We start from the raw sequence: 24,797 nt of genomic DNA, 5'->3' as shown, positions 1-24,797 counted from the left end.
ATTTCAGTGTTTCCATAACTCATTTTTTAAAAAAAGACAAATACCTTTTCCAGTGGTCTAAGCTGTGGGTGGATATTATGGAGCACGAAGCTAGTAAGTGGAGTGTACATGTGTTTGTTTAAGCCAGAGATTTCCACACTTTTGTAAAACAAAGCATGAGAAACAAGTGCACATTACTATAAGTGTGCAGATCGATGACGTTTTACAAATGGAACCTTCCCATGCAGTCAGCAGACCTCATCAAGAAACCATGATTAGATTTTCATACATTTAAGTCTTTGAAGTCTTTTGCCACATTTTCAAATGGGGGAAATAATTTTAACATACTCTGTTCCATCTGTTAGGGACAGGTGCCTGGTGCTGCTCTTCCTAACCCTCTGAACATGCTTGGGCCCCAGGCCAGCCAGCTGCCTTGCCCACCAGTGACACAGTCACCGTTACACCAGACTCCACCTCCTGCTTCCACGGCCGCAGGCATGCCGTCTCTTCAGCATCCGGTGGCACCTGGGATGACTCCTCCCCAGCCAGCAGCTCCCACCCAGCCATCAACTCCTGTGTCGTCTTCCGGGCAGACTCCCACCCCGACTCCCGGCTCAGTGCCCAGTGCCAGCCAAACCCAGAGTACCCCTACAGTCCAGGCGGCAGCCCAGGCCCAGGTGACCCCACAGCCTCAGACCCCAGTCCAGCCTCCGTCCGTGGCCACCCCTCAGTCGTCACAGCAGCAGCCGACACCTGTGCACACCCAGCCTCCTGGCACACCGGTGAGCCCCTCGGCCTGTCGTCTTCTGGCCAAGACTCTTAGATGAGAACTTGCCCATAAAAAATCTGTCATGAAGTCACTGCAAGTCTTGGTGCGGTTGCAAAAAGTATCTGTTTTGTTTCCAGCATCGGCTCCAAAGGCTGTTAGGCAGGACATGACTTATGATTATCTTCCCCAATTAAATCAGTTTGTAGAAATCAACAACTAAAAGAACTCATACATGGGTCCTCCGTAGAATTTTTTTTTTTTTTTTTTTGCGGTACGCGGGCCTCTCACTGTTGTGGCCTCTCCCGTTGTGGAGCACAGGCTTCAGACGCACAGTCTCAGCATCCATGGCTCACGGGCCCAGCAGCTCCGCGGCATATGGGATCTTCCCAGACCAGGGCACAAACCTGTGTCCCCTGCATCGGCAGGCGGACTGTCAACCACTGCGCCACCAGGAAAGCCCCTCCGTAAAAATTTTAAGCTGTCTGTCCATAGGAGCAGTACGTCCCCCATTATCTGTCCCCCATTATCTGTCCTAGATTGACGTCTTCTGAGTTTTAGTAGTGATGAGGATTTGGTAAACAAGTTCCTAGTTGTATGTATTTTGACCTTGCCTATCAGCCTTGTTTTCCAGCTGGAAGCCCTTTCTTTTTCATGACAAAATGGCATGCTCAGGTTAACACTTCTGTGGCTTAGATTTACCCATTCTTCCTGGGAGGTGAAGGTGGCAGGGTCACACCACGTCCTGTGTCCCATGTCCCATGCTCTGCTGGCAGCACCCAGTCCGGTGCTTTCCTAGACTGGGCTGTCCCCACTGACACAGGGGCCTGAGGCTGCTTCTGCTCACCTCCACATTCTTCTCCCAGTTCTCACCAGAATCTTAGTGTCTGTTTTCTTATCAGTCTAACTTAAAAACCTTCTTCCCCCTAAAATACATTATCTTTTATTTGTGGGGACTGAGGATATTTATTTATAAAATGTCAAAATTAACCCCAACATAAACCCCAAGGTGACATTACAGTTTGTATTTCTCCAAAGGGAGTGTGCTTATTGATCCTTACTTTATATTTCTTATCTCTAAGTAAGATCCCTTTGTAATTTTATGTTTTCTTTTGTTTGTTTACTTAAAACTCCATTGGATAAATCTATGAAAATTTAGAATTCTTTCTGGGATTCCTTTTTTTTTTGCTGTACGTGGGCCTCTCACCGTTGTGGCCTCTCCCGTTGCGGAGCACAGGCTCTGGACACGCAGGCTCAGCGGCCATGGCTCACGGGCCCAGCCACTCTGCAGCATGTGGGATCTTCCCGGACCAGGGCATGAACTCGTGTCTCCTGCATCAGCAGGCAGATTCCCAACCACTGTGCCACCAGGGAAGCCCTGGGATTCCTTCTCTTAATGTTTGTTTACTCCTCCACCACTGTTCCTACAAGTAACAGGCTAGTTATACATTCTTATTCCATATAGATACTTTATTCCCCTTTCTATAGCATATATACTTATATATTTATTATTCAGCGTTTACCATAACCATTAATGTCATTGGAAGGAATTATATTTAAAATAGGAGGTTCTGTGACTTAGGTAGAAAATTCCCAGAAAATAATTTTCTATCAAAAGGTAGGAAGGTCTGTTCTTCCATCTCTGCATTGTTGGCAAGAAGTCAGTTGTGTTTCTGCCTGATTTTGATTTCTCTGGAACTCCTATTTTAACGCTTATTCTTCAGTTCTCTCAAATAGAGGTGCCTATTAGATTAGTATTGAGAAAGATTAACGTGAAACTGTGTGTTGAGTGAGCATCAGGGTTTAAGATCATTTATATTGTTTACAGAGATAAATGATTTTGGTTTCTCCACAGCTTTCCCAGGCAGCAGCCAGCATTGATAACAGGGTCCCCACTCCATCCTCAGTGGCCAGCGCCGAAACCAACTCCCAGCAGCCAGGACCCGATGTACCAATGCTGGAAATGAAGGCTGAGGTCAAGACTGAGGACACCGAGCCCGATGCCAGTGAACCCAAGGCAGAGCCTGGGGCTGCGGTAGGTGCCATTCGTGGGAGTGAATAGATGTACTGCGCACAGAGGCATCACTGAGGTGTCCTCATGGGAGGCACAAGGCGTCCCCCGTGGATGTCCCTGCTTTCTGTTTCAGTATCCTATTCGATTGTGGTTCAAGTTGGAAAGAGATTAAAAATAGATTGGTTATTTATTTTTAGATATGAGATATGGGTTTATTTTATTTTGCCAGAAGTGAAGAGCACTGGCTTGTATTTTAAATGTTTAAATCATCCAGCAACTTTTTCATTGCCATCCTTCATTCATTTATAATTCTGCAGAGTTAGACTGCACAAGAGGTGTGTTCTTTTACTAATTAACCTGTAGCAGAAGTTGGAAACTGACAGACCGTGGGCTGAATACAGCCTATAAATGTGTTTTGTTTGGCCCACACAATTATTTTTAAAATGGGAAATTACAAATAAAACTCTAGATTTCTGGCTTTTCTTGAAAAATGAGAAGCTCTGCCAGCACTGTGCTTCCATTGCTGTAGCAGTCTAGGTGGGAGCACCAGCTGTGGCTCTTAGATGGGTCGTGAGCTCTCTAGTTTGCCAGAGTGTCCACTGCTCCCCGCGGCCTCACACAACAGCTCCTGCTGCTGTCATTAGCTTCGCCTGCCTGGCCCTCTGAGCAGTTGAATTTCTGATCCTTCCCACAATTTTCAAGGCACTTCTTGTTCCAAACTAGAAATATATGTAAAACTATTGGGCAGTTAATTGGTGTATACAATGTGTATACAAGTTTTTTAAGCACTCTAGCATGTAAAAATTTAAAAATTTTTAGGACTGTAATGCACTGGTGCTGTACTGAAGTGACTCAACAGGCACTCCACCCCTTCTTGTGGGAGAGAAAAGGAATGATCAGTGCAGCTCTGACTTGGGAAAGGTTTTAACAAGCCCATAGAGATTTTTAAGAGCCTTCCAATAAGGCTGAGTTAGAATAAAGGTCTTTCATATTCATATATCATTGTCTGTAATTTTGTTTTTGTCAAGATCATGGAGGAGGACTTACAAGGATCTCAAGTTAAAGAAGAAACAGACACAACAGAGCAGAAGTCGGAACCAATGGAAGTGGATGAAAAGAAACCTGAAGTGAAAGTCGAAGCTAAAGAGGAAGAAGAGAGTAGCACCAATGGGACAGCCTCACAGTCCACTTCTCCTTCTCAGCCTCGCAAAAAAAGTAGGTCATGTTCTCGTAAACTTACCGGATGGTGCTGCTTTTCCATTGTGTTGGGATTGCATTCTGTGGATTAAAAGCTAAAGCAGAAAAAGAATTCCATCTCTTCTTTTATCCTTCTTGCCTGCCATTCTGCAAGTTTTAGAAATGGTGACAGTGAGCTGAACTCCAGGATGTGAGCCCACAGGGGTCTGTGGTAGGAACGAGAAGCGACCAGGGCTCTGAGGGGCAACCCATGAGCCGCCTGTCTGGGGTGGTGCTGGCTTTACTCGGCATGCCGTGGACAACCACTGATGGACTCCAGCAGGAAGATGACCGGAAGCTTGATGTTAGGGAAATTATCACTATGGCAACCCTATGCACTGAAGTTTGTAGGTTTCTGCTGATACAGATAGGAAACTAAGTGCCCAAAGTCAGGGGGTGGGAGAGTAGAACCCACTGACTAGTGCAGCAGGAAGAGGGAGGGCGGCAGGTAAGTGAAGATACTTTGGGTTCTGAAATAAGCAGGATGAGCCAGGCTCACGGTGGAAGTTGGATAGAATGTATTTGAGATGTGTCCAAAGTACGGAGGTAAGGGTGTCAGCAAATTGTCAGGTGACCGTTAGGAATGTGAGACGTGGCTCAGGTAGTTCAGGGCTGCAGGTGATCCAGTTAGGAAAGATGGCAGAAAAGTGTTAGAAAGGCTGATACTGTATAGTTTTGCTGCTGGAAGAGAGACCCTGGAGATCATAGAGGACAGCAGGCCTTAAGTTTTTGGTCTCAGACCTCTTTATACTCCTAAAAGTCGAGGATCCCAGAGAAGTTTTTGTTTGTATGGATCATCTATCACTATTTACTCTATTAGATGTCTTTTTAAATATTTATTTAAAAATAAATCTGTTACATGGCACCCATAAATAACACATTTTAATTAAAAATAACTTCCAAAACAGAAATAGTTGGAGTGATGACATTGTGTTTTACAATTTTGTTACTCGGAGAGTTAAGTGAACACAGCTGGATTTTCATATCTGCCTCTGCCTTTGCTGTTGTATTCTGTTGTTTGGTTGAAATACATGAAGAGAATCCAGACCCACTCAGATTAGTAGTTAATAAAGAAAAGAGTATTTTAGTAGCCTTTTCAGGTCATTGTGAATATTCTTTTTTGATACTACACCAAAACTCAACAAGTAAAAGTTTCTTAAAGGCTAGTTGCAGTGGGAAATCTGAATCCATAGCCCTGAATTTCTCATACTCTGTGGCGTTAGAATCCATCATCCGTCTTGTACTTTGAATGGATCTTTTGCCATTGCATGATTTTTTTTGTAACACTGTCCTCTGGTCATCTGGGACTTTGGCTCACTGAGTTATGCTCATCTTCCAAATGTTGACATGCTTTATTATGTGATATTTTTTAAAATCACATTTATTAATATCACTATGAGTCTCTTCAGAAAGTCGTGTAAACTTTGACAAGCTGTCAAGCTCACGTGTCATGATACAGGTTTTTCAAAATTCTAATTTTTGATGCAAGTCAAAATTTTATCATTGGTAACAAATAGCGTCAGTTGTCCTGGAAGTAACTATAACTGGCATACTTCGTTCATTTTTGAGCAAATGTCTGTCACATACCCAGATCTGAGTAACTGTAGCTTGTCTATCAGCCATTCTTTCTAGTTTTGTGTGTTTCATGAAGACAACTCAACACTCACACAAGTGCTTTCTGTCAAGACAACCACTGCATGCAGCAGAAGTGCTTTATGACAGCTTCCCAATTTGTCGTACAGAATAAAAGGCATGTAGCCAAGGGCCGAGATTTAATATAAGTAAGAATTTTGACTCGTTCATCAAGGACACTTGTAAGTGCAGATGGCGTTTTTTCTTGTGTATGCACAGCAGCAGCAAAACACGGGGCGACCGCGAAGTCGAATTTGGAGCTGCAGCCTGGTCATGCTGCAGTGCTAGTGATTTTATTCACTGTTGTTTTTGCCCAGTCTGTGTGAATGTCAGCACACAGTGCAAAAGGCAAATGATAACTTAGTGTAATCATGAAAATTGTTTTATATTATGGAAATGGATTTCACAGACCCCTAGAAAAGGCCTAGGGCAGTGCTAGATGGAAATGTTGTATATCTGCACTCTCTTGTTATGGCAGTCACCAGCCACATGTGGCTCCTAAGTACTTGACATGTGACAAGTGTGCCTGAGGAAGTGAATTTTTAATTTTATTTAATATTCATTTTGATTCAGGTAGCCACATATGGCTGGTGGCTACCATATTAGACTGCATGAGGGTCCCTAAGGTATCCATGGGCCATGGTTTGGGGACTGCTGATGTGGTCCCCACCTGATTGTCCTGAGAAGGTTTTGAGCCAGAGAAGTGGAGTGACTTGCTCATAGCACACCACACTAATCAGTGGCAGAGAACTTGTTTCAAATACAGCTTCTGACTGCTACTTCCACTCATTTGGAGTCTTACTACATCAGTGTGGTTGTTAAAGACCGGAGTTTGAAAATGACTTCTCCTTGGCATAGGTATTAAATGTTTAGTGAATGAGTGAACGGTCATCCAGAGTGAGATACATGTAAGGCCATGTTAGTTTTGATCAGCACTGGGAGATGAGATGGTCTGGAGCAGGGCATCAGAAGACTGTCTAGGGCCACCAGGTAGTGCATCTTTTAGGCTTTGTGTGTCATAAGGTTTCTGTTGCAGCTGCTGAGCCCTGCCTTGTGGTGCAAAAGCAGCCATGGACACCTGCACAACAAGGACAGTTGTGTTTTAAAAAGCTTTATTTTGTCAGACTAAAAAGTGATTTTGTGTAATTCACGTATCATAAAATAGCATTCTTCTTTTCCCTAACCATTAAAAACGTTAAAAACCATTGTTAGCTCCCAGGCCCACACAAAGGCAGGCAGCTGGCCAGATTTGGCCTGTGGGTCGTGGTTTGCGACCCCTGGTCTAGAAGAATAAAAAAGCTATTGATTAACGAATTGTCTTCTTATAAAGAGTTATTCAAAGAAAACCAAACACTGCTTCATCTCTGTAAAAACAGACTGGAAGAAAAGGGGTTAGCTGAAGGCAGAATTTGTGTTTCACAAGGCTCCACAGGGCACATCTGCTCCCTAGACCAGGCCTTTGCACCTGCATGGGAGTGTCTACACTGGCTGTCTGCCATGCTTGCTGACTGCCATGTGTTCTGGAGCGCAGGAGGCCGTTTCCTCAGGAGGTCAGTCAGGATACCTGGGTATTCCCTGGCTCTGATGTCAATAAAGTTTCTGGAAACTTCTCAGCCAGTGTTTTCATCTCTCGATATACTCAACGCATACCACTTCCCAACGGGAACTTTAGGTTTTTATGGTATTTTAGTCTGATTTATAAATTACAATTTGTTATGTATCTGTTGTAGAAAATTTTTTCAAAATTCAAAAAACCACAAAGTGGAAACTTCACATCACTTAGAACCTAAGTCATCAGAACATCTTTGCAGTGTTTGCCTCTGCTAATTTTTCTGTGGGCAGGAGCGTATGTGAGCGAGGGGGTATGTGACACTGTCACCTTCACAGGCATGTTTCCCATGTCCTTAGAACTCACGAGGGGTTTGTATGAGTGACTGTCCTGAATGTATTTGGCAGCCAGTGCTTGTTCTTACACTGGTGACAACAGAAGGCATCGTAGGAAATGGGTGGGCCAAGAGGTTGGAGACATGGGCACTAGTACATGTGCAAGGGGACAGTACACAGTACAGAACTTCTGGGGAAAATAAGAGAGCTACTTATTTTTGTGGCTCTCTTACTGTATACATTTATTTGTGAGGTTGTAATACAAAACCATTCCTCTCAGGTGGTTTGAGTTTACTTCAGCCAAGGACACAAACGTTTCCTCAGGCGAGGAAAAGCCCCTTCCTGTGAAAATGACTCTGTACCCACCCATTTGATCAATGAGGCAGATTAGAAAGTTAGCTTCGTTTTTTCTGTTCCAGCCAAGTTTTGGCACTGGAAATCTTTTTGTTGAACAAGCAGACTTCTCAGTGTGGTATTTTTGCCTCGTGATGTGGATGCAGTTTTTAAAAACTCTAGTGTGACTGTGTTTTCAGAATCCCTGAATTGTAGCTTTAGAATGTCCGTGGACTCCTGGAAGCTTCACGGCTGGGAGGGAAGTGATTCGGGCCTTCTCAGAAGTAGCCAGGCTTCCATTTGAAAAGTGACGGAGGAAGAGTCTGGGTGCCTTGTCAATAGCATCGTTTCCTGTGCTTTTTAACTGCAGTCTTTAAGCCGGAGGAGTTGCGCCAGGCTCTGATGCCAACCCTAGAAGCGCTGTATCGACAGGATCCAGAGTCCCTACCTTTTCGGCAGCCTGTAGATCCCCAGCTCCTAGGAATTCCAGTAAGTTGATATCATAAAAACATTATAACTTTACCACTGTAATTCATGAGTATCCATGATACTCATTTTATCTCTTAAAATTGGGTAAAATAAGAATTTTTTCCCTAATGTAAAAAAAATATTTTCTGTCAAAACAATAATACACCTTTGTCTTACTGACTGAAATGTGTGTTTCCGCCCTGTTCCGTTAAGCCCCAGGGTCCATGGAAGGGGTGCAGTGAGATGGGGGGAGCACACCCTGGGGCGCACAGCCTCTGTAGCCTTGCTTTATATTTGGGTAAGACTTTGTATTCCGGAATGGATTTAAATAATTGGTGAACATCACTTATAAAACACATGGACCTCTCACTTTGAAACCCTGGGTGCTCTTGCACAGGCCATGGTGACCCAACAGATTGTGTGTAGCAGTATTACTATTTTTGCTTTTGTGTTTGTGTTTGTCTTGGAATTTCATTTTGGTTGCTAGGACCAAGAATGAATCTCTAGAAAAACATATTGTCTGATAAATATGTTCACCATTTTAATTCGGTGGATCAAAATCTTATTTTTAAAATCTGACATTATAAGACATGTTTTATTAAATAAGTTTTTTAGTATTATTTTTTCTTTAACTTTGCTTTTGAAATAATTTGATCACACTTGAAAATATTAATTACAATTTTAGATAATAAAATCAGAGGAAGATCAGAAGTTGTTTTCTTTTCAAGTCCCATTTTTCACTATTAGAAATGGAAGTTATACTGGTACTTTCTTCAATTTTATTTTAAGATAAAGCTGCCAAATAAGATGGGCATTTGGAATTTGGGGGGATATGCTAGACTGAGACCGTTTTGTCTTTCAGGATTATTTTGACATTGTGAAGAATCCCATGGACCTTTCCACCATCAAGCGGAAGCTGGATACAGGGCAGTACCAGGAACCCTGGCAGTATGTGGATGACGTCTGGCTCATGTTCAACAATGCCTGGCTCTACAATCGGAAGACATCCCGGGTCTATAAGTTCTGCAGTAAGCTCGCAGAGGTCTTTGAGCAAGAAATTGACCCTGTTATGCAATCCCTTGGATATTGCTGTGGACGCAAGGTACAGTTGAAACTTTTTCTGGAAAATGAACTACCCTTGTTAATACAGCCAAAAAGGGTATTATGATGATATGATAAACTCAGTATTTTGGCCACACCTGTGTACTGAGAAGGACCCAAGAGACCAGGATTCTGGTCTCTTGTAAAACAGTTGATTGTCTGAAGCTAGAGGTGCTTATGGGGGAAGGCCTTGGATTAAGCATTCCTGGCTGCCCCAGTGTCCATTCATCTATCTGTAACAAATGTCTCTCAGACACTAGGGACTTCCCTGGTGGCGCAGCGGTTAAGAGTCCGCCTGTCAGTGCAGGGAACACAGGTTCGAGCCCTGGTGTGGGAAGATCCCACATGCTGCAGAGCAATTATGCCCGTGCACCACAACTACTGAGCCCGTGTGCCACAACTACTGAAGCCTGCGTGCCTAGAGCCCTTGCTCCATAACAAGAGAGGCCACCGCAGTGAGAAGCCCACGCACCTCAATGAAGAGTAGGCCCTGCTTGCCGCAACCGGAGAAAAAGCCCGCACGCAACAACAAAAAACCCAAGGCAGCCATAAAAAAAAAAAAAAAAAGTCTCTTAGACACTAATTCTATCCTATTGTATCCAGAAATGTCTTTAAATAGATGTGAGAATCGTTAGAAGACTATCCAGTATACTAACAAATAATTTACTAGCTAAATCTAACTCCATATTGGACAGAACATTGCATGACAGTAAATGGGATATATTTTTAGTATTTTCTCCTTTGTTTTTGCAGTATGAGTTTTCCCCACAGACTTTGTGCTGCTACGGGAAGCAGCTGTGTACAATTCCTCGTGATGCTGCCTACTACAGCTATCAGAATAGGTAAGCCTTGAGCAGTTTCTTGAATCATGGGACAAAAAGAAGGTCTTAGGACGAGGCATGCTTGTCTGATTGTAGATTTGGGTACATTTCATTATTTCTCTCCTGAAGTTTCAGTAAAAAGGGCCAAGATTTCATTGTTTCTCAGTCACTCAGATAGGCCCATGGTCTCTTAAAAGCATGCTTGTATAGTATAAAATTTTAAGCTCAAAACTGCTTGCTGCACTAGTTGGATCAGGTACATGTGTTAAGCCAAAATGTAACCATATGAGAAAGAGTCTGAAGTGGAGAGTTACTCTAACAAAGGTTGACTGCCTTTTTTAAGATAATAAAGTTGAAACATTGTATTTTACCAATCTGTGTGTAAATATTTGCCTAGCTAATTTGGCCTGTACAGTCTGATGGAAAGACTTGTGTTTGCTCTAATTCATTTAAAAATTTTAAACCATAGACGTTTTCTTTTTAATCAGTAGCACAGTAAGAATGAGATCGGTGTTTTCATTGAGTTTAAGAATGACTCCATGAGGTGGCCTTTTTGGGGTTAGTGAGTGGTAGGTATGCTTTTTAAGTATTTTCTATTCTCTTGAAATGTGGAGATGGCTAAAGAATAGATCTCCTATCTTAAGTAGAGGAAGAATGAAAATAATTTTTGTTGTTGATTCCCTTACCTAATTACAACTTCCTGGTTTGGAGGGTTGTTTTGAAAATTAAGCTACTTTGTATCCATTGCTTTAAGTGACTGCATGTTGCCATAGCATGAGGGCGTCCTGCCTTGAAACAGGTTGTAATTCTTTGTCAAATTCAGTTACATTGCCTCCATTCTATGAATTGGCAACTAAATTCTTTATGTGGCCAAGATGAGGCTTCATGCCTGTTCTTTGTTTTTAGGTTCAAGTATTAAATGTCAGCTTTAGGGTTTGATGTTTTGATTATTTTTATCTTGTTTGCTTATAGTAATTACATAGGTTCTAATACTTTGAGGAAGATAAGTTTTTATTTTTTCAAAGGTACATGCAGAGGCCTGAATAATTTGGAATGTTGCAGTTACTTTTCTTCCAATTATGTTTTTTTTTATTGTTTTAATTTTTTAAAAATAAGGAATTCCCTGGCAGTCCAGTGGTTAGGACTCAGCACTTTCACTGCGATGGCCTGGGTTCAATCCCTGGTTGGGGAACTAAAATCCTGCAAGCCATGCAGTGCAGCCAAAAAAATTAAAATTAAAAAAAATAATAAAATTAAAAAAAACATATTCAAGGTAATTAACGACTCCCATCAAAATCCTATTTTTTAAAAAAAAGAACTGTTGACCTAAAAATATCTTAAGACAAGATTTCTAAGCCATGTCCAGCTCTCTTATCCTAGTGAAGTGCTGGTTTGAGGGAAAAGATGGGTGTCCCTGGACAGGCACCTCTACTGGAAGTGCAGCCGGCACAACTGTCCTGCTAAAAATATTTTAACATTTGGAATTCATTTTCTGTCTTAGCATGCTCTTCTATTGATAAACGCATTTTAAAACTAAAAGTTTGAAATGATACTGTGGCCCAAATGGAATCTTTCCTATAGTGACAAGTGTTGTTCTGGAGGTTCTGGCCCCTCCATTTACAGTTTTAGCCCCATGATCTTTTGCACATTCTGTAACGTATCAAGCTTATTAACCTTCTTGTCCATGACATGGGCATAGTAACACCTTTCCTGACACCCTTAGTTGTCAGTCTCCAATGAGACAATGCTTTGGAAACTGTTAGGTGCAAAATACAGCTATGAAATTTTAAGAGAACAGGTTAAAATTAACTATACCCTGAAAAATGCCCCAACTCCTAAGTGCCCAACACAGTTTGGGTCTAGAAGGAAGAGCAGACAGCAGATTGCTTGCCATCATCTCTTAAGTTTGGGGGCCTTTTCATTGTTGCTTTTCACTGTTCCTGGGTTCTTTGGACCCTGCCTCGGCTGACTTGCATAGATTTCGGCCGTATTTCACTTGAGAGCAATTCAAGTTCAATAGAATGGATGGCATCAGTGTGCACTACTGCCTCCCCAGAGGAGGTCGTTGATGGGGTGCAAACAAAGGATTGTTTTGAAAGTTCTGAAATGTCCAATATTACTTCTATATAGGACTTAATTTTTATTGAGCAAAAGTAATATATTTTCCTTAAGAGTAGAAGCGTAAATAAAGAAGTTCTCTTTTACGCATAATACATTTTAAATGAGTGTGAGCATATACTGCTCCTCAGCTGAATCTCACAAGGTGTGCTTCCTGGAATACAGAACTGGAAGAGATACCACGTTGTGAGTCTGTGAAAGCAGTGGTCTAATTCTGCGATAGACATTTCAACTACTTACATTTTCATTCTCAACCTTGACTGTTTATGAACACCATGGTGTTCTTTTGAATAATTGTTTTGGTACTTATAGTCCTAAACTGGGCACTTAGAATAGGAAATTCTACAGACCGTTTAAACAAGTGAAACTAACAGATAAGCTAGTATATGGTTACATTTTCACTTGTTTCCACACTTTGAAATTTTGAAAGTAAGTCATGTTGGGAAAACTGTTCTATAACTTTAACAGTTTATTATTGATAGATAAGAATAGATATTATCTATTATCCAAGTTATTTTTATATACTGATATGGTACTTACAACAATCTGCATTTGAAAATTTACTCCATACATTAAATTACCCTTACAGATGAACTCTGCAGTTACATTGTGCTAACTTTAGGTACCCAGATGTACATCATCATCAGATTATGTAAAGTGTTTCTCCTTTATAATTCCATATTCATCAAACTGCTTCCTTCACGTAAGGCAGGAGGTCATCTAGGCTCTTACGGTTGAAAAGTGAATCTCTGAACCATTATGTATTTCCAGGATGAATAAAGTTTGGACTAGGTATAAGATAGGGGCAAGTCTGACATTAACATCTGTCACCCACTGATTACCAGAGTGGTTTCAGCCTACTTGACTAGATGGGTGGGCTATCATCATATCAGAAGGGAGCTAAAGGGAGGCCAGGGCCCCTCCCTTTCCCCTTACACCTGAACAGATTCGATTCTCTGACATCTCTGGCCTTGCTCTGGGACAGACACTCTGTCCCTCCCAGTTTCTGACCCTGAGGTTCTTGGGAATGGAAGTTAGTTATACACAGAGGGCGTAGGTTTCCGCAGCCACCCCAGGGGCTGCCATTCAGCCATCAGTGCTTCACTCTGGGCCAGTTTCCTCCAGTGGAAAATGATGGGTTTATGATTCTTGTTCCCCAGATGTTGCTAGGCTTGATGTCCTGCTTGCATAAAAGCTAAGAGTTTAGTTTGTCCAGGATTTTAAAACCGTTTAGACTCACATGTAATTACCGTGGCAATTTCATTTCACAGTGTGTTCCGTAGTCCTCTTTGAGCTAGCGCACAGTGGCTGAGTTTGATCATAATAAATTGGAACACTTTCATTCATTTTTTAAAAGGAAGCAATTTGGCGTTGAAGGGGTATCTTTCTTTTTGCGTATTGTTCTGATTGCTGCTTAATTGGTTTATAGTTTCTATAGTGTAATTCTTTCTTGCCAGTGATGATCATGCCCTTCTACACATGGAAATTCCTTTTACTACATGATTTCAAGCCTCCATAAAAATATTTACAAAATAGTGAATAGCCAGAATATTACTGTAGTTCATTCAGAGAAAGAGATAAGTATTTTTAAAAACAGCAGTGTTAACCTGTTTGTTCCTGGTCAGTTTTTAATCTTGGCAGACTTTGTTGATTGAATTAATTCTAAATAAACTGGTCCCAGCAAGAAACTCTTATTAATCCAGTTGCTACACACAGTGAATCTGTCATGTTCCTCATCAACAAATATGAAAAATTGAATAATCTTGAGATGTGTGCATGCTCTGAAGTTTTATACTTTTAATTCACTATGTGTGTTTAGTCAGAGAAATATAGCAGACAGAATGCTCAATGTGTTTAATTAAGATTAGAATTAGAACTTGTGGGGACCTGTTTTAGTGGTAATGAAGACAAACTGGCCAGGCAGTGGCCTGAATCTCAGTTGTTTGTAGCCGTGCGCGCATGTGTGTTTGTGTGCGTGTGTGTCTGTGTCTGTGTGTAGCTGCAAGCTGCCGCATCTCCTTCTGCCCATGTGGTTCAGTGTAGCGCTCCAAGTCTCGTCACAGTGTCTTTAACACTAATCCTTTTGGCATCTTGTAGATGTAGTTTTGAGCACTAAAACCGCATTTTATTGTGCTGCCGTCGTACCTTATACTCATCCCTTTTGCTTGTGTAATTCACCTCATTCGGCTTGTTTACTTCTGCAGTATTCCTTTGTGCCCATCTTGTTTATGCAGTATCAGCCTGCGTTTTTGTTGATTTCTCATTTGTGTCCTTTCCAAACATTTAATAGTTTTTATTTTAACTGTTCTTATTTGATAGCTTGAGCCCAGGCTCTATACTATAAGAAATTGGGGTGATGGATAATTTCTCAAATGCAGATTGTGCTTTAAAGATTAAGTCTCTAAATTTGCTTAACTTGGATTGTCCCCAAGTTAGAGAAATCACTGAGTATCTCAGATTGATGAATGATTGGTTCCAATACCAAAAAGTTTAAATTGAAGCTTAGAATTGAATTTTAAGACTGTTCATGGATTTACATATATTGTATTGTTTATACAATATATCACAGTTTTTCTCTGTATAGTCTTACTGATAAATGGCTGGAAAGTCTTTGACCCCGATTGCATTTCTGTTAAATGTTTGTCTAGAATATGGATTTGGTTTCATTTCTATTGTAACCCAATTAACTGAGTGATTAACATGTGAAAAGTAACAGGAGAAAATTAAAACCAGTTCTGAGTGCTCAACATTTTCATACCTTTAAAGATCTGGCTTAATACCGGAAATAAAATCTATGAATTGCTGTCAAGCATAAATTTTCCATTTTGAAAAAAAGCTATTTCAATTTAAATTGCTTTTTTAAGGCCTTTTGTCAGACTGTTTTATTCAAAGTAAATTTTTTCCATCTCAAAACCTGTAGTTATATCTGGTTTTCTCTAAGTAATAACAAAATCCAAACTCCTAAAATTAGGCTCCTTGCAATTCTAGTATTAACAACTCCTTGAAAACATTTGCATCTTGGAGCTGGACGAACCCGTTGTTAGTGATGATGGCCTGGGATGTGTGCAATGAGACCGAATGCTAATCAATGCTTTGCCTTGGCTTTCTGCTCTGTGTTGTCTTGGTGTTTGTGTCTTACCTTTATGTCTGTGCTATTTGTTCCCTTCCCTGTTCTCTAATCCTGCCCTTCCCCACCTGCCCCTGTTCCTTTCATTGTCCTCACTGACCCATCAATCAACCAACAACGCCCCCCCTTCGTCGTGGTGATCTGCCCTGCTCTGATTGGTGGCTTCGTTGCTTGGGTGGCTGTGTGTTATGATGGACCAGTTCACCCAAGTATGGCCTTCTTGCTGACAGGTATCATTTCTGTGAGAAGTGTTTCACAGAGATCCAGGGGGAGAATGTTACCCTGGGTGACGACCCTTCACAACCCCAGACGTAAGTACCATCCTGTCATTTCTCCCGGGGGTGACTCTGAATTGTTGGTTTGTTCTCATATGTGATTAAAAGGGAAGCACCACTGCCACCCACTGTGACTTTTCTATAGTGTATTTTTCATATTACTTATACCCACATTCATATTTTACAATGTAGCTGTTGTAGCTGAATCCCAGCGCCACTTGCACATTCTTCCCTCTGCTTGAGACCGTGATGCTGTAGCCCCCACTGCAGTGCAGTGGTCTCTCTTGACCATGCTCTATCTCTTCTTCTAGAACACTTGCTTTTTCCTAGTGGCTGTCAGCTTCCATTTGGGAAGATTGTAAATTTTCAGTTACACCTAAGAAACCAGGTAACCCTTGTCACAGAACTAACTGGCAGTAGCAAAAATGACTCTTGTGTGTATACCCCATCTGTAGCATTTAGTTGATCTTCCACTGAAACCTCTGTCCTTTAAGTTGCAGAGGTAACAGAACCCAGGTGGTGAGACCCCAGTGAGTACCTGTATCTCCTTCCTCTCTGGAGGTTGGACTCTTGCTCACAGCTCCAGCATGGACAGGCATGAGTTAGTTCATTCATTCCCTCACTGAGTTCACCATTTCCTCCCTGATGCTTATCCTCTGATGGAGTTACTTTTGAGTAGGCAAATGGCCAGAATGTGGTGAGAAAAAAGCAAAAGCAGGGCTTCCCTGGTGGCGCAGTGGTTGAGAGTCCGCCTGCCAATGTAGGGGACACGGGTTCGTGCCCCAGTCCGGGAAGATCCCACATGCCACGGAGCAGCTGTGCCTGTGAGCCATGGCCGCTGAGCCTGCGCGTCCGGAGCCTGTGCTCCACAGCGGGAGAGGCCACAACGGTGAGAGGCCCACGTACCACAAAAAAAAGAAGCAAAAGCAAATCCACAGATTGGATGGTCAACTCATTTACATGCTTGAGATACCTAAAAACCTGCCAGCCACCATAGCTGCCTAGGACTGCCAGCGTTTTGTGGTCTTTCTTTTCTCCCGACTCTGCCATGATTCCTGCCACTCTGGGGAGTCTACTGTGTGATTGTCCCCCCAAAGGCAAAAAGGCTTCCCACTGAAGCAGTTTCTAGCACTGTTGGACACTTACTCTGCAATTCAAGTTTACTTTATTCAATCGCACAACAAACCATACCCGCCTGTAAGATACATAAACCAAAATGACAGAAATTCTACATATTCAATTTTTCTATCCCTTGTCAATTTAATTCTTTAGTCCAATTATGTGATTAATAATTGGATTGTATAATTTTGTGAATCAAGTAATTCACATATACACTAATAAAAATACCACAAAATGAAATACTCAGCTCTTTAAGAAGAAGTAAAATATCCCCAAGTACATGCTGACTTGTGTCAATGAAGGAATATTGTAATTAGAAGAATTGAAAATACCAGTGTTGGTCAAATTCAGCAGTCATTCACCATATAGATTTGATTGGAAATTAACAGGTTTGAATCTCAACATAATTTTGCCACTGTATTTTGACTAGCCTTAAATTAAATCTTGTAATAAGTGCTGATGATAGTTTGGAGGAAATATTCCAAGTAAGGCAGAGAAAAATAAAAGGTAGTGCTTTCTATAGAATTAAATGTTGTCTGTTCATGCCATTATTACATCTACTTGAGATTTCAGCTGACCATCATTTTACTTTTTATGTGAAGAACTAGTTACAGAATAATATCCCAGAGACCCTATAGTTTATATTCAACAGATAAATTTAGTTAATTAACTTTTTTCCTTTCCCCCCTCCCCAAAAATACAAGGACAATTTCAAAGGATCAGTTTGAAAAGAAGAAAAATGATACCTTAGATCCTGAACCGTGAGTATACAGCTATTTTCTTTCTGACTTTTAGGTTTTAGTTTCAGATGAGGAAAGTTCCTCCTTATTGTTGGGCTGTGGGAGAAGACACTGGAAATAAATATATTACCATGGGTGGAATTTTTTGTGTGAAGTTATTTCAGATGTGGATTCTGTTTTAACTCACACAAAAGATGTATGTCTCTTTAGCATGCTGTCCAGCTACTGAATTTTAACACCCTTTAATGTAAGATTAGATGGATGTTTTGGCTCTGTTAGAATCTCTGTAATAACTTCATCATCGTTGTCTTTAAGAAGCCATTTAATGTGAATCTTTAGAGACTAAAGGTAGGAATATTTGGTGGAGGGGTGCTAGTATCATTTAAAGGGAAATTTCAGAAAGAAAAACTCTGAGAAACCACTTTTTAAAAATAAATAATGAGAAGCCCAGTGTTGTATGTTCTTGTCACCATCTTTGGTATGGTATATTTTCAAAGGTCATTGTCAGATAATTTCCTTTCTTCCAGTGATCAGTGAGAATACTCAGTATGTAAATTTTGCTTTGTAATAACCCCTTAAAGAGGCCTCAGAGCTCCTTCCATGTGGTGGCTCCTCCCCGGTACCCAAAGCTGAGTCCTGAAGGCACCCCAGTGTGTGGAGATGCCCATTTTGTTCTGTCACTGTGGTGAACGCCCGTCCAGGGTTGCTTGGTGAGCACAGGCTCCAGCACTGTTGGGAGTTTGGTAAATGTGGCTGTGGTGCATCCAGAGCTGAGAAACAGGTTCTCCCCTCCCTTGGCTCAACTTCCCAGCTTCCAACGGAAGACACAGACTCCACTTCCCATTGAGAGCTGACTTAGTCTCTCCTGCCAGCTGTGCCCAGGTTGCGGGGGGAGCATGTTGATTACTTAGCAAAGTGCCTGGTGCATGAGGAGGCTGCTCCCTGTCTCTTTAGTCTCTAGTGTCAGTGGATTGTTTGTCCTGAGTAGCCGTCTCCCTGTTCACATTGTGTCCTCCCTGACAGTTTTCCTGTTTCCCTGTGATTTATATTCAGTTTTTTTAATTTTATTTATTTATTTTTTAAATATTTATTTGTTTGTTTAGTCATGCTGGGTCTTAGTTGTGGCAGGTGGTCTCCTTAGTTTGTGGCTCACGGACTCCTTAGTTGCAGCAAGTGGACTCCTTAGTTGCAGCTTGTGGGCTCCTTATTTGTGGCATGCAAACTCTTAGTTGCGGCATGCGTGTGGGATCTAGTTTCCTGACCAGGGATTGAACCCAGGCCCCCTGCATTGGGAGTGCAGAGTTTTAACCACTGAGCAACCAGGGAAGTCCCCCCAAAGTCTTGTTTTATACTGGAGTATTTACAATGTTATGTTAGTTACTATACTCACTTTTCAATTTCAGAATACTTTACATTGAAGCAGTAGTTGCCAGGCAGTGGGGAAGACACAGATGGATAAAGGGGGTCTGTCCTCCAGCCGTTTGTCTTCCAGTAGGACAGACGGATCGTAGCATAGGCAGCAGGAGGCAGTAAGGTAGTCCAGAGTGGGGGACCCTGGCCCAGTGGAGAAGGTGACACTCATTTGGAAGCAGGTATTGGGGGTGGTGGGCAGAGCATTCTAGACACAAAGACATGAAAGGACATGGGATGTTCAGCAGCACTGCAGGTGAGCTCAAGTGCAGGGCATGTAGGGAGTGTGGATGGAGCCCCATAGGACAAGGGGGCAGAGGGTGCTGGATTCCCTCCTGTGTGTGCTGGGAAGGGCAGCAGCTGGGGCAGGACAGCAGAGAGTACTGAGGATGGCCGGTGAGGGTCACTGCCATTCTGCACAGTCTGCCTGTGTGTGTCCTTTTCTCCTCTGACAGAGCAGGGACAGAGAAGCTGGATTGGGCTCGATCTGTGGTGGAAGGCTTGCTCAGCAAGGGCAGTAGGATGGTCAGGGGCCGGGGACTCGAGCAGCAGTAGTGAGAGCAGGCGTCAGGTTATGGGGACCGGCATCTAGCATGATAGGAAGAGCCGGGACCCAGGACCGTTTGGAGAAATGTGGTACTTTCTAGCCCCTCAGCCTTCCACAGGGTATAAGTTGTGGTGGCTTTAAGGGCGTGGGTGAAAAAATAGGTTTTGACCTTCAAGCATGTTGGCGATTAAGTTTCCTAGGTGAGGTGACAGGGCCCAGGTGAGCTATGGCGGAAGCTGTGCAGAGGGCAGGTGGCATGGTGCATCCCAACTTCTCTAGTGTTTACTTTAAGAAAGGCCGTCATTTCCCACCCTTGTAACTGACTCAGCAGACGTTTCCTGCACCTGGGCTTAAGAACAAGGGTTTGTAACACTGACAGTATTGTTCTCTTTTATTTAAGTCCATTTAGGTATGTGCAGTCATCTAGAGCAAGCACTGGTCTTGAAAATCTGTAGTAATATCAGAAATACTGACCTGTAAAATAGGCCTTCGTCATAACAATTTTTAGAAATAAATGTTCACTTCCGGTTGCAAAGCAGATTGGGAGAAGAGAGGAAAGAAGCATTTGTACAAAGAAAGGGAGAAAGTCAGTCTTTCCTATAGAAAATATCATACTGATGCATTTTTTAAAATACGGCTCAATTAGTCAAGAGATGCATTAATGCTGCAGATTCTTGAAGTCATCAAGGGGATGAGGTGTGAGCACACCACCCAGGCTCTGTAGAAGCTCCATTATGTATGTGGCTCCGTGTGTCACAGTGCACTTTCTTTGTCTTCTAGTTTCGTTGATTGCAAGGAGTGTGGCCGGAAGATGCATCAGATTTGTGTTCTCCACTATGATATCATTTGGCCTTCAGGGTGAGTAATTTCCTGGTGATTTCCTGTGATCTTGGGAAAGGGAAAGCAGTTATGCACAGAGTAGAAGGGAGGATGCTGGCTGCTACTGCATTTCATTCATTGTTGTCAGCAAGAATCTGGCAATTAGATGGATGGCAGTTTGTTCTAAATTTAAGTCTTAAGTGTTTGCCTGCTTTGGGAATTGTAGAATCAAAGCAGTCTGCCTCTTCACTTTTGTATAATGATGCGATTTTAATTGCCAGCGAAGTATTTTAATGCTGCATTTCACTGGTTTGGCAACATATACTGTTTTATATAATCTGATCACACCCATTATTTTTTTTGCAGCTTTGTGTGTGACAACTGCTTGAAGAAAACGGGCAGAACTCGTAAAGAAAACAAATTCAGTGCTAAGAGTAAGTTGTGGAAGGGTTTTTTTATTTTTTTGTCTTACCCTTGAAGAGAATCATTTGCCTTGATCTTTATATGAAAGTCAACTTTATGATCAGTCTGTGCTTTAGATGAAAGTTTAGAAACTTTCATCTGAAACACATACAGTAAACTTTGTGAATTCTGAGAGAGAAAATCTGTCAGCAGATCCTTCTCAAGTAGCTTAGAAATAACACACACACATCCTGGGCACGCTCAGCCCTGGGCACCTGCGGGGGCGGCTGTTTGCCCATCAGTAGGTGTGGGCCATGCTGTTGTGAAGAGTGACCCTCTGGGGCCCTCTGGGAATCAGCCAACATCACCAGGACTGGCAGGAGCCTGGTCTGCACGAGGGCTGGTTGGGTGTGTCACTGCCGCATTGGGAGCGGCTGCTGGTGTCTGCGAGGAGCAGAGAGAGCGCCCTGTTGCTATAGGAGTAACTTTTCATAGGTAGTCTTCACTTTTTTAGAGATGACACTTTTCAGAAGTGTACAGTGTGTCGTCTTTGTCAACTCGGCTGCTGCTCTCACTTCTCTCCAGTAGGACAGGCAACTAGCACACCGCTTAGGGCTCCCCAGAAAGAGCCGGGCCACCTGAGGAGCTGGAGTAGAAGAGAGATGGGATGGAGGGAGAGGTCCGTGGGCAGGAGGGAAGGGTGGCAGGCAAGGAAGAAGCCCCTCTGAAGCCTTCCAAGTCAGCGTTAATTCACGTTCAAACTGTGTCATTACCAAAATCCACAGTTATCCTATCACTTAAACTCACTCTTATAAAATCTTTTGAAATATTGATGAATTCACCAGCTATTATAATATTTCTCTTTAGATCAGGGTTTCTGATGTATACTGACATTTGGGCCAGAAACATCTTTGTTATGGGGGCTGTCTTGTACTTAATCAGAATTCTAGCAGCAGGCTGCTGCCCACTAAATGCTGGTAACACTCCCTGCCCCACCCCCCCATGAATGGTGGCTGTCAGAAATGTCTTCATACATTACCAGGTGTCCTGGGTTGGGGGCATGCAGGTGAGAACCCCTACTTTAAAGGATCCATTCTGAGTGATGTCACTAAAGCAGTCAACTACTTAGAATCAATCTCCTGGGCCAGAGCTTTGGTGACCAAAACAGAAATTGCCAGGAGAGCTAGGCTTCAAGAGAAGAGCAGTTGCGGCCAGAAGAGAGAGGGGTAGAGGTGGGGGGGTGGGTAGGAGAACCTGAGAGCTGGCCCAGCCCCCACCCTCCCCTAGTGTCCAGAGAATGGTGGAGAGGGATATGTGGACGTTTGGCAAATGAGCTTCAAAGATGTAGAACCTTCACTTATAGAAAAGGACCTTAGAGGTGGTGTGTCTCCCCTGGGTTTTTGATTTGCATCATCTCTGCAAGTGTCTGTCGGTCACAAAAGAGAGATTGCCTCATTTGCCCTGACTTAGTGCAGTGGGCCCTCCTTGTCCACGCATGTGGGACCTGTGGGTACAGAGGGCCTTCTGTACTGCACCACTGTATGTCAGGACCTTCAGCATCCTTGGATTCTGGTGTCTGAGGGGTTCCTGGAACCAGTGCCCTGTGGGTGTGGAGGGACGACTGCGTTGAAAATATCTTCCAGCTGCTGGTCAGAGAGTGATACTAAACAACTGACTATCCACCCAAAACCACCTCCCCATTATACGCCACATGCACAACGCAGCTCGGGTGGCTAAAGGGGCGAAAAGTAACAACTGCAAATGCTTTGGAGGTCAGAGAAAGAGAGTGTTTTTACTGTGTTCAGTTATGAAAAACCTTCCTAAAAAAGATAGAGCCCAGAGGTCAGAAAGCAAAAGACTGAAGGATTTGATCACATAAAGGGAAATATAAGGCTCCCATCATGCACCGTGGCCAAAAGTATACATGGTGGGGTACAATTTAAAATGTCCATTTTTAGACTCAGCAGTTCCACCTTGACGCATGTCTCCTACAAAGATATTTGCTCGTGTGCCTAAAGGCATGTACAGGGCTGTCCGCTGCAGCACGATGGGCTGTGGGGAGTGGAAACGGGAACCTAAACCAAAGCACGTGGCCACCCTGTGGGAAGCCCGAGGCACCATCACAGTGAGGGTGGCCTGGGCCCTCCTGTCCAGTGGGAGGGGCTGTTGCAGAAATGCCTGCCCTCAGTGCCTGAACTTGCTGGTCTGGAGGACACCTCCACATGGCACCGCAGCATGAGAACAGCCCTTCTTTCCCCAGTACTGAGTCTCTGAGCACGTGCTGGCTGCTCTCCAGGTTTTTCACTGTGCCGTCCTGTGTGTAAAGCCCATGGCTCTTCTCTCAGGGGACATAGCAGAGCACCTCTCCAGCCCTCTTCACGGCGTTCAGTTTGGTGCTTGTGACCAGACCGTCATAATTGTCTCATTTAAAAACTGTATTTTGGGCTTCCCTGGTGGCACAGTGGTTAAGGATCCACCTGCCAATGCAGGGGACACGGGATCGAGCCCTGGTCTGGGAAGATCCCACATGCCGCGGAGCAACTAAGCCCATGCGCCACAACTACTGAGCCTGCGCCCTAGAGCCTGCGAGCCACAACTACCAAAGCCTGTCCACCTAGAGCCTGTGCTCTGCAACAAGAGAAGCCACAACAGTGAGAAGCCCACACACCGCAACAAAGAGTAGCCTCTGCTCGCCACAAGTAGAGAAAGCCTGCGTGCAGCAATGAAGACCCAACTCAGCCAAAAATAAATAAATGTATTTAAAAAAATAAAATAACTATTTTCAGAGTGAAGTAAGTCAGAAAAATAAATACCGTATATTAACGCATATATGTGGAACCTAGAAAAATGGTACAGATGAACAGGTTTGCAGGGCAGAAATAGAGACACAGATGTAGAGAAAAACGTATGGACGTCCATCAAGGGGGGAAAGCGGTGGGGGGGGGGATGAATTGGGAGATTGGGATTGACATATACACACTAATATGTGTAAAATAGATAACTAATAAGAACCTGCTATATAAAAAAAAAAATTCATAAACTATTTTTAGTACAGGTAATTTGGGGGGAAAATGTAAAGACCTAATTTTGAAGGTTTACTCCTATTCATTATGTGAAAATCATAGTGTGTGTAATCATAGTTTCACAAGGGAAGGGGGAGCTCCCTTCTTAGCTGTGTCCTCTCTTTCTGGATTGGAAGCCACCTCATAAGGGGACAAAACTTGCTCAGCAGCGGCATGGGCGGGAGTACAGGGGGGCGAGAACATGAGAATTTTCTTCTGGGCTTCACAAAGAATAGATGAGATGGTCGTAAGTCCTTTGCACCTAATTCTCTTTTTCTCAGGATGGTTATCTCAGCTGTGGGAGGTTGAAATAAGGGGATCCAGAGCATAACTAAACAGCTGTGGAAAGTGTGCACGTGTATCAGAGTGTGAAACAATTCTACTTCCGCTCATTTTTATAGCTTTTAAAGTTTTTATTTTTTAATGGGGTCTTTATTTCCTTGCCATTGTAATTTTTTTTAATCACTTTTATTGAGGTATAATTTATATGCCCAAAAAACTCCACCATTGGTATGTTTATTGCAGAGAAACTAAATTTTAAAAGCCTAAATTTTGCAGATATTTCTTAACCTCAGTAGGGAATCTTCTAAAATCCTATCATCTGTAGTCACTGTTAACCTTTTGCAGCTTTCCTGTCTAGTCTTTTATCCCCATATGCACAGAGTTTTTCTGTACTATGACTGTATGTGTATTTATATGCTGTGTAACTCCTGGCCCGTCCCTGGGAGAGGGAGGGTACAGAGGGGCAGGGCAGAGGAGCCCACCAGCAATGGTGCTGGGCAGGTCTGCGTCCTGGAACAGTGTCCCTTGCCGCCCAGTATTGGAATGCTCACAGAGTGAGGTAGCCCTTGGCTGCCTGCTAGCTTAGCTGTCTCAGACTCTGCACCAGGACTCTCATCAGAGCTGGGCAGGAAGGGGCATTTGTGCCATCCTGTCTCTGAGGC

General features: G+C 42.9%; 1 protein-coding gene across 1 annotated transcript in view; it reads left to right on the top strand.

Moving 5' to 3' along the window:
* The window catches only part of CREBBP (CREB binding protein), a 132,404-nt gene that overhangs the window by 96,328 nt on the left and 11,279 nt on the right, over positions 1-24,797 (top strand). Inside the window, exons 14-23 of the mRNA XM_032603817.1 lie at positions 345-761; positions 2,601-2,780; positions 3,788-3,974; positions 8,215-8,333; positions 9,175-9,414; positions 10,167-10,255; positions 15,710-15,790; positions 17,578-17,634; positions 20,351-20,428; positions 20,756-20,823. Coding sequence (XP_032459708.1) covers positions 345-761; positions 2,601-2,780; positions 3,788-3,974; positions 8,215-8,333; positions 9,175-9,414; positions 10,167-10,255; positions 15,710-15,790; positions 17,578-17,634; positions 20,351-20,428; positions 20,756-20,823 — 1,516 coding nt within the window. The remainder of the gene's footprint in view (positions 1-344; positions 762-2,600; positions 2,781-3,787; positions 3,975-8,214; positions 8,334-9,174; positions 9,415-10,166; positions 10,256-15,709; positions 15,791-17,577; positions 17,635-20,350; positions 20,429-20,755; positions 20,824-24,797) is intronic.

Source organism: Phocoena sinus, chromosome 15, assembly GCF_008692025.1.
Source record: "Phocoena sinus isolate mPhoSin1 chromosome 15, mPhoSin1.pri, whole genome shotgun sequence".
Taxonomy (NCBI): Eukaryota; Metazoa; Chordata; class Mammalia; order Artiodactyla; family Phocoenidae; genus Phocoena; species Phocoena sinus.
Note: the sequence above shows the minus strand (reverse complement) of the source record. Positions and strands in the feature narration are given on the sequence as shown.